Source organism: Staurois parvus, unplaced genomic scaffold (genome assembly GCF_062004578.1).
Source record: "Staurois parvus isolate SC_StPar_1 unplaced genomic scaffold, SC_StPar_1.0 ptg000357l, whole genome shotgun sequence".
Taxonomy (NCBI): domain Eukaryota; kingdom Metazoa; phylum Chordata; class Amphibia; order Anura; family Ranidae; genus Staurois; species Staurois parvus.
The window spans coordinates 2618473-2628394 of NW_028318153.1; the positions used below are offsets into that span (position 1 = coordinate 2618473).

A 9922-nucleotide genomic window follows, 5' to 3' on the forward strand; every position below is an offset into this window, starting at 1 on the left:
TTCAAAGGCAGCAAACGTGACCCAGATAACTGCAGAACATGAGACAACTCAGAAATAACACTGTCCCCTTGGAAGCACCAGCTTACACTTGTGTCAGACTGACATAACTGCGCAAAGCAATAAAGCCATGATTGTCTTACCCTACAAAGGGAGCTTTACAAACGTATGCAAGCTAACAAATGTTAGTATGCCGTTCAATAAAGTTCCATCAAGAAAAAAGAAAATATGGTGCTGTGATGACACATTGACATTGTTTTCTCCAAGCATACACCAGTGGTCCTACGATCAACATGGTTGCTGGTGTGGACAAGTCCTTAACAAATGTTATTATTCCTAATTAAACTCCTATTAACCCTTAGCTTACCTTTTTGTCTTTTTTCTTGCTCTCCCACTTTGTGCATTCATTTTTGTAGCAGCATAATGAAAAAAAATATTTTAAATATTTTATAATTCCTTTATCTCAATGGTAAATAACATCACCATGCTTTGTAACAGAAGCATAATTTAGCACCTTTATAAGAGAGATAAATCACAGAATAAATTTAGCATTTTTCACAAATTTATATGCTACCTTATCTCCCAGTTAAAAGAACAACATTTGTTTCTCATGGTGTTAATAAAAACCTGGTCCTGTTGTACCCTTCTCTTGATGACTGCATGGACCAAGGGGTAGGTTAGATTAACTAAATTATCACAACCCTAGAATTGCTGCTGTTAATTGTGAATCATGGCCACTGTGCAGACATAGCACAATCCATCATAGCACCGGCAAGAGGGGGGGGGTGCACTTTAGTAACTTTGCCATGGGAGCCAGAGGAACGTTTCCGGTCCTAATTGCAGCCAAAGCAGTTGCCCAAAGGAAAACCAAATAAGGTAAATATATTATGCTTATGGGCACCTTTACTGAGGCTCTCTACCAATGTTTATATGTTTCCTGTATTTTGTTGAGTAAGGCTCCATTCACAGTATAAAGGTACGACGGAGCATTGACACATTTCCATGCGTTTTCTGTGCGTGCCCCCGTGTTGCTCGTAGGTGATTTCAAGAGGCTGATCTACATGCAAAAAATACACAAAGAAGTTCCTGAACCTTTTGCAACATTGAACTGCACCAGAACACATGGTTCTGTGACACCATGCATTTTGGCACTGCAAAAATGCATACATTGGCAGATGTGTGGGGAGACCATTAAGAATTCATGACACCACCAGGTGTCTTCTAAAGGGCAGTGTTTTTCTGTGCATGTTGGGAAAGTGTGTGATTTTGTGCCTGTACCCATCATGTGAGTGTGAACATGGCCTAAGCATAAGGAAGAAAAGCAATGTCTCTTGTGCTCTCATTCCTAGAAATTACTAGCAACACTTTACTAATTATGATGCTATCTCTCAAACACTAGTAGTAAATCAGTATTTCTGCCCACTAAGCTCTAAAGACTTACCTGCAAATGGAGCCCTTCAGTGCAGCTCTGTCATGGCTCAGTGCTTCCATCTTCAACCTGTCTTCCTTCCGGGTTTGGGAGCTCCCACCGTCTGAATGGCTGAGGTCACTATGGCGTCACTCACACGCATGTGCACAGGAGCCCTGGCCATGGCTATTAAAGGCATACTGTGTTTCCTGAATGCAGAGCATCACCATGCATGTGTGGGTAATGTCATTGGCTATATGCAGATGTAAAGATGTAAAAAGTACGATATATATCGTACCTACAGGTAAGCTTAACTGTAGGCACAAGTTAATACAGAGAGTTTACTACCGCATTAAAAAGGTGTATGCTGAGGAATTATATTTAAATATTTTTGATATGCCTGATATGTAATTCTTATATCTACTTAAAACATTAGTTGCCTAAAGTGAACCTGGCCAGACTATAGACATTCAGATATCTATATCAAGCAGTAGCTTCAAAATGAGCTCTCACTGACCTCTGTAGCTATAGGCACTGTTAAGAAATTCATCCTCAGAATCACAGCAGAAGCACTGAAAGCATTCAGTAGTGACTCAGCCGCTCAGTTCTACCTGCACGCTCTTGCAGCAGTGACTAAAAAGTTCAGCTCTACTTGCTTCCCCCTCCCAGCAGTGACTCAGCAGCTTAGCACACCCTGGCCATTCACTAAATGCACGGCCAAGGTGTCATCACGGGATGCATTTTGTGAATGGCCAAATGCATGATGGTGGTGGAGACACAACACCAGCTCAGGTGTCTATTATACTGCTGGATGTTAAAGTGTAATTAACTTCCTTTAGGGAATTTAGTTCCACTTTAAGTTTGTATTCATGAATGCAAAGCTGCATTAAAGTGGTTTAAACCCAAAACCAAAAATGTAATATATAGCAGATTAACAATCATTGGATGTGGTGGCTGCACCAGTTTCTATTTTTTTAGACTTTTTTTCCCTCTGTTTCCACTTGGTGATCTGGCCAGTAACACACCAGAATGGCCCGACTCTGGTTGAGGGACATAGGGGCACCTTTGGATAGCAGCATTGCCAGTGTGGGGGAGGGGACTGTTAGATGTACTAGCAGATTTACACATACTAACAAATTAAAAGAAAACTGCAGCAAATACTTTATAGATGTAGCATCCTCCTAGATAGGTGCTAGGTTTAGATAGTTAGATTTAGTTTGTATTTTGATAGCTAAATTTAGTTGTTACAATGTAGTCAGCGTGGACACCTGCTGTTTTCTGCTAGTCAGGTCTACTCATTTTCCTCAGCTGATGCCAGTCTGATAGCTCCCTCTACATCCAGAAATCTTCAGAAGTTTCTGGATAATGGTGTGGAGCTATGCAGATGGCAGCATGAATATTGATACAGCCTTGGCCTATCCCAGAGAGAAAGGTTCTGATAGCATGCTGGGCAACTATATATATTCAGTGAGCACACTGAGCTCTGGGTCTTTCCTGGATAGGATCGTTCCAGTTTAGGAGAGGGGACATTGCCCCCCCCAGAAAACTGCTGCCATGCAGCCTCAGGTGAGCGACTTGAGGGCCTGAATGCTGAGACCCAGGTTCTGCTAAAGCTAATTGAATGGGCCATCTTCTGAAGATGTGGTCTGGTATCATGGAGGAAGGCAATCTGCTGCCCTTGGACCTTGTGAGTACAGACACCCCTAAAGGATCCTAGAGATGTGTGCTACTTAACCTCCTCTAGTGCCAGGATATCAGGTGAGGGCCTAGACTCCAGCTGGTGTTCCAAAGTGCTTTGTCCACTTAATCTCCTACCTAGAAGGACTCGGTTCAAGTTACTACTACTGCTACTACTACTGCTGTCCTAAAACTGAAGTCTACTGTTTGCTTCAAGCACAGACTTAGCTTATCCGAAAGAATACCTAGAGTCCTCAACTGTACATAGTTTCTGTTTTTGGAGTATCCCACCTACTTCCCTCATCCCTATCCAAGTTCTCCAAAAATAAAAAAACAACACCCCTAGACTGGTCATTGAAGAAACGTGAGTCAGTCAATGTGCCTGGCTGCGGGGCAAAGCTTTTGGAGACAACCTGGATAGTATAGACTTACTGACTGGATCAACAGGTAAAAATAGAAAAAAGAGAGCCTTAAAAAAAAACGAATGCAGCCATCACATCTTAGAATTAGTAAGCTGCAATATAATAAATGTTTGCTTTTGGGTTCATTACTGCTTTCATTTGTATCTTTTATATTGGCCTGGCACTCAGCTTTACAGTGATACTAAACCCAAGACCCTGCATTCACTATATCTGGTCTCCCACACAACATGGAAGTGCAATTATTTTAGTAAATATAAACTGATAAATATATTTTCTCATCAGCAGTTAGAGCAGTCTTGTGACTTCAGCAGAGCCCTGGTTAAAGCTTGTAGGAGGAGTTTTTTTTCTGCTCTAGGAAGATGTGAAACCCCTCACCTCTGTCTGGTGAGTGCTGATTGGCCCTGTGCTGATCACATACACCCTCCCAAGAAAAAAAAAATCTCTCTAGCAATACACTAAACTGAGCGTGTGCATGCGACCACGGGCTCAGTCTGTATCAGGTGGTCATTTCAATAAGAGGAGGGGCAGAGAAGTCAGGATCAAACAGACTTTTTACACAATGCAGAGGATTAACCCCTTAGGTTCCACAGTGAGTATAACAAGCATGCTTTACTGCATATACAGACTGATTTTACTGTTGTAGGTTTAGTAACACTTTAATTTTTCTGTGTCCCACAGGTGGTAAGAGTTAAAATTTGCGCTCTTTAGTGGCTCTTGAATTAAATAAGGCTGTTCTCTCAAGTCATCAGGAGCATGTCCTCCACTTGTCCATCCATCTGTATACTACTTATACACCAGCAGAGCCCTGGATGTGAAGGTCACTACCACTGTGTTCTAGCCTGAAGTCTTAACACCTACTAATATAGCGTATTCTCCATTTCAGCTATAAATTGATACTCAGGGGACACCAGTGTTACAACAATTGTTTCCTTAGTGTCACGGCAAAAATAAAATAAAACTTACAACAGAGATACAGTTAGCATTTCATAACTGTAAATCAAAAAGACTGGAGTATCTATCTTAAAGGATCATTTTAAGGGAGATATACATACTGTATGTCAATTTGTGTTTTTTCTTTATTAATAAAGATTTGTTCTTAATCCCCTCCCATCCAGCCCCAAAGTGCCTTTTAACTGTGTGCCCAGAGGGTGGGAAAGATCGGATGATCATGTGACTACTACCATTGGCTGTCATGATGGCCACATGATTGGGAGCCAGTCCTGCCAGCTTCCAATTATTAGTATGGACAAAAATCTGTCTTTGACAGCTCAATTACTGTGCTGGAATGTGCAGTGAGCATGTTCTCAGCACAGAAAGCTCTGCTGCCCATGGATGCGTATGAGCAGTGAGTTGGTGTTAAAGCCCATCCTCCATCCTCTTGCCACCTCACACATGACCATCAAGATTTCTGTTAATAGTGTATTGATCATATAGCTCTACACATGTAACTCACCCTTATTTCCATTCCTTTCCTCCCCTGGGACACAATCTCACACCAAGATGTCTATAAAACAATAAGAACAACGCTAGCCAACTATGTAGAAACCCAAACGTTTAAAGCAGCATGACTAGAGCACCAGAGATAGGTCATCCAAATCCCCCCCCCCTTACTATACTTAAATAAAACCATGACACCAATTTTGGAGTAAATGGCCAACATGGCCTTTTATTAACAAACATTTTTAACACCAACCATTCCTTATAACAGAAACATACAGAGTTGTTGGTCTTCGAAGGCACCCCACAAAAATGATCTGAAATGCACCTGCGGACAACCATATTACACAAAGGCCTCCAGCCGCAACCAACCAGCTCGGAGACAACCATACCGTCCGCAGTGCAGCACCACCACCTTCCAGTTAAACCTTGGTTAACTGGAATGTCCCCGGGCACACCATACCACCGATGGGTCCCACACCATTATCTGTACCTCCAAGATAAGAACCGCCTCCAAGACCAACAACCGCCACAGCACGCTGGGTAAGCCCTTACCCATGCGTGCCCCACCACAAACGAACAGCTCTCTGAACTCCGTCCTGCAAACCCAGAGCCCATAAATCCGTGCCAATGGCATTGAGATGAACCCCATCACTCCGCAGATACCGCCAAGTATCAACCTCCAACTCAAAGTGCCGGACCACCAACCCCCCATTCCGAACAAAGAAGCGCCCCACCTCCTTGTTGACCTTGATCCGAGCCTTATTGAGCCGCTCCACCGACCGTGCCAAACGCCAAGAGGTGTGGGCTACCATGTCCGACCACACCAACACCATCTCGGGATAATCCCGACGCAATTGAAGAAAATCCAGCTTAACATCCCGCACCAGCGCCCGCATGGACCGAACCCCTAGATCGTTGCCACCCGCATGAAGTACCAAAACATCCGGCGGTCTATCCAGGCATGCAAAACGCCGCACCTCAGGTACCACACGACCCCACAACATCCCCGGCACACCTATCCATCGGACACAAGCCGCTTGCCTAGCCAATCCCAGCTGCCGGCCATTAGGCCGCACATCCGCCCGCCGAGCCCCCCAAAAAACGTAGGAGTGCCCCAGGATCCAGACCAGGCAAACCGCTCCATCTGAAATAAAACAACAAAAACTACCACAAGAACCAACAACATCACAGAGACAGGACAAACTCCCCCAGCCCCAGCAACCAAAAGAACCCGGAAACCACCCTTAGTCCCCCAGCAGATGCGGGCGAATGTACAGGCGAAATCTCTGCGAATCCCACCTACCAATCCGTTTTACCGCCTCATCCGACAAACCCCACCGAGCGGCCTCAGTAGCAGCCCCAATACGAAACGAGTGTGAAGCATACAAAGACGCATCCAAAACCAACATCCCGTAAACATTTCCGAAAAACCGACACAAATTGAAAACGAGTTAACGGGGACCCATCAGCATGCATTAAAAAGGACCCCTGCCCCACCGGACGCCGGGACAAAAATTCTCGAACCGCATGCACCGGGCACACTAGTGATCCTGGAAGGGCAAGAAACCGAACCCGCGCACCACGACCCCAGCGGTCCGTCTTAGACCGACGGATGAACACCTCCACCCAGTCGCCCGAGCACACAACATCATCCACCAACAACCCCCCAAGCACCGATTTGGATGGACTAACAAGCTCCCCAATACGCAACGCCCCAAAGAAGGCCACCGCAAAAGCCGCCCTAAACAAGCCCACTTCAAAGTCCGAAGAACAAACAAACCGCAAATGTGTAAATAAAGATCCTAACAACTCGAAGGACACCGGGCGACGAGAATCCCTACAGCGATGAGCCCTACGGTAACCCCGAATAGCCTGACGCACCCAGAAATCTTTGGTAAAATCCCGACACCCTTGTAACTTAAAAAAGAAGGCCAAACCAGCCAACCGCCGATCCACCGCCGCAGCAGACACCCCCCGCTCCAAATTCCTCGCCAAATAGTACAGCAATGCCACACGCACCTCCGACCCCCAGGGATCAATATCAACCTGTTGTAACAGGTCCAGCCACTCCCGCCAAACCGTCGAGTACGCAGACCATGTCGCCTCACTCACCGACCGCCGGATCCAGCGGGATACGACCCCAAGGCAATCTCCCACAGCCAGTCGGGACAAGGAACCCCACGGTGCTCCGCAGCCGGTGCCAACTCCCGGAATTTGTCCCACTGAAAACGAGACAAAGCGTCAGCCATAGTGTTGTCCACCCCAGGGAGATGCACCGCATGGATAAAAACATTCAGCTGCAGGCAACGCAACACTAAATGGCGAAGCAGGCCAACCACCGGCCGCGAGGCAGCCGACACCCGGTTGATGACCTGAACCACCCCCAAATTGTCGCAATGAAAACGAACCTTCTGATTCCGAAAATCTGCACCCCAAACCTCAACCGCCAAGACCACCGGAAAAAGTTCCACCAGAACCAGGTTACGAAGGAAACCCGCCGCCACCCAGGAAGGAGGCCACGGAGCCGCACTCCACCGACCCTGAAAAAAGGCCCCATAACCCCCGGAAGCCGCCGCATCCGTAAACAAGTCCAAGTCAAAATTGCTGACCGGGCCAGACATCCACAAAGCCCGCCCGTTAAACGAAGTCAAAAAATTGTGCCAAATCCGCAAATCCTCCCGATGCTCCCTAGTCAAACGAATAAAATGTAAAGGGGAAGTAATCCCTGCCGTCGCCGCCGCCAACCGGCAGCAAAACACCCGACCCATTGGCAGGATGCGACAAGCGAAGTTCAGTTTACCCAACAACGACTGTAAGGCCCGCAGTTGAATTTTTCGCTTGCCGAGCACCCCACCAATTTCCCCTTGCAGGGCCAAAAGCTTGTCCCCAGGCAGCCGGCACTCCATTGCATCAGAGTCCAAAACGATACCCAGGAAAGTAATGACCGAAGCCGGGCCCTCCGTCTTGTCCAAAGCCAGCGGAATCCCAAAACGTTCAGCAACGTGTTGCAAAGTGGCCAGCAAAACTGCGCACACTCTGGAAGCTGGCGGACCCACACAAAGAAAATCATCCAAATAGTGGATGACAGAATTGACCCTGGAAACATCCCGCACCACCCACTCCACGAACGAACTGAACTGCTCAAACAAAGCACAAGATATGGAACACCCCATGGGAAGGCACTTATCAACGTAAAACGAGCCCTCCCAATGACAACCCAAGAAACGAAAACTGTCCGGATGTACCGGCAACAATCGAAACGCGGACTCAACATCCGATTTCGCCATAAGCGAACCACGCCCATAACGACGAACCCAGAAAAAACCGCCGCGTCAAACGACGTGTAAGACACTGAACAGGACTGCGGATCGATAGCGTCATTCACCGACCCCCCTTTTGGAAAAGACAGGTGATGAATTAACCGAAACGAATTCGGCTCCTTCTTGGGCACCACCCCCAAGGGGGAAACCACCAGATCCGAAAACGGGACGCAAGAAAATGGGCCGCCCATACGACCTAACCCCACTTCTTTTTGCAACTTAACCGAAACAACCTCCGCATGCCGCAAGGCCGACCGCAAGTTCAGAGCCAAGGGGGGAACGGAAGTCAAAGTGCACGGGATGTGGAAACCCTCCGAAAACCCTGCCGCCAGCAGCCCAGCGGCTGCCCGATCAGGATATCTATCTAGGAAAGGCTGCATCCTTTCCACCCTCACCGGTGTCATCCCTCTTACCCGCATGCTCGCCGGAAGGGCCTCTGCCCCGCTTGAAACAGCGCGACAATGGATGGGAGCCGCCGCAACCGGAACACTCATGCTTAAAACGGCAGGACCCTCCGAAACGACAAGCGCTCTCCTGAAACTGCCAACAGAAGCCCCTACGCTTTGAGGCCGATTGTCCGGGGGAGAATGAACCACTGGCCCCCCCCTGAAAAAAAGGACCTGGAGGCCTCGCTGGAGTCATGAGGCGCATCCAAAGGCCAATGTCCTTATGGTCCCAACGCAATGAAGGGCGAACAGCCCGCCGCTGCCGAAACTGCTCATCATACCGAAGCCACGCAGTCCCACCGTAAACCCTGTGAGCCTCGCTAATGGCGTAAAGGTAACAAAAGAGCGCCGAGCAATGCTCAGGAGCCTTCTCCCCAATAACACTGGCCATGATCGCAAACACCTGCATCCAATTTTCAAAAGTACGCGGGATAAAGCGAAAACGCCGCTTCTCCGCTTCCTCCCGCCTGCCCTCGTCAACCCGCAACCCCTCTAAAGGAAAACGCTCCAACGGCAAGAGCGTGAAGATCTCCACATACTCCCCGCTCCAAATCCGCTCCCGAACCTCCAACGGCAAGTGCGCACCTAAAGGGCCCTCGAAGCACACGTATACCTCGCACTTGGCCGAGTCCGCCAAGCCGACCGCTCCGGACACCCCCGCACCCCCATCCAAAGCCGTGGAACCCAAAGCATTAGATTCCGCCGCAACCACCCCAGGCCCAGAACCCGAGGGAGGAGAAACCCCCGATCTCCGCACGGCCCCCCCGTCCTGCACTCGGACCTGTAAACCGTCCCCACCAGCCGGCGGGAGCCACGCCGCAGCAGGCCCAGGGACCCCACTACCGCCCTGCTCAAGTCGCTGCAACAAGTTACACAAACCGGAAATCAAATCGCAGAGCCCCCCCCGAGACCCGAATCGGGAACGCCGACCTCCCGCACCGCCGAGGCCCCGCCCCCCAACAGGTCCCGTAGCGCCGAAGAAAAAGAAAAAGGTAACTCACCAGGCTGCCCAGGAGACGTCCCATCAGCCGCGCGACCCACGTCCAGCGATGCCGACTGGCCAGCTGTCGCCCCCGCATCGGGTTCCGACAGCTCGCCCTCCGATCTCACGTCCTCCCCTCGACGACCGGATGGCCTCCCAGTCCCAGGAGCCACGGATCCTCGAGCGCTGTGCCTCTGCTGGCTCCGCCTCCCGGCAGCAGCCACGCCCAT

General features: G+C 48.9%; 1 protein-coding gene across 1 annotated transcript; it reads right to left on the reverse strand.

Moving 5' to 3' along the window:
- Positions 1-5237: 5237 nt before the first annotated feature.
- LOC149456565 (uncharacterized) lies at positions 5238-9922 on the reverse strand. Its single transcript, XM_089684799.1, has 2 exons — positions 9712-9922; positions 5238-6088 (listed from the first exon to the last, which is right to left on the reverse strand). The coding sequence occupies exons 1-2, from the start codon at positions 9920-9922 to the stop codon at positions 5493-5495; spliced, it is 807 nt and encodes a 268-aa protein (XP_089540925.1). The 3' UTR covers positions 5238-5492.

Coding starts and splice junctions, on each gene's coding strand:
- LOC149456565 (XM_089684799.1), bottom strand. CDS start 9,922: ATGGGCGTGGCTGCTGCCGGGAGGCGGAGCCAGCAGAGGCACAGCGCT. Junction 6,089..9,711: donor GACGTCTCCTGGGCAGCCTG/GTGAGTTACCTT, acceptor GTTTTATTTCAG/ATGGAGCGGTTTGCCTGGTC.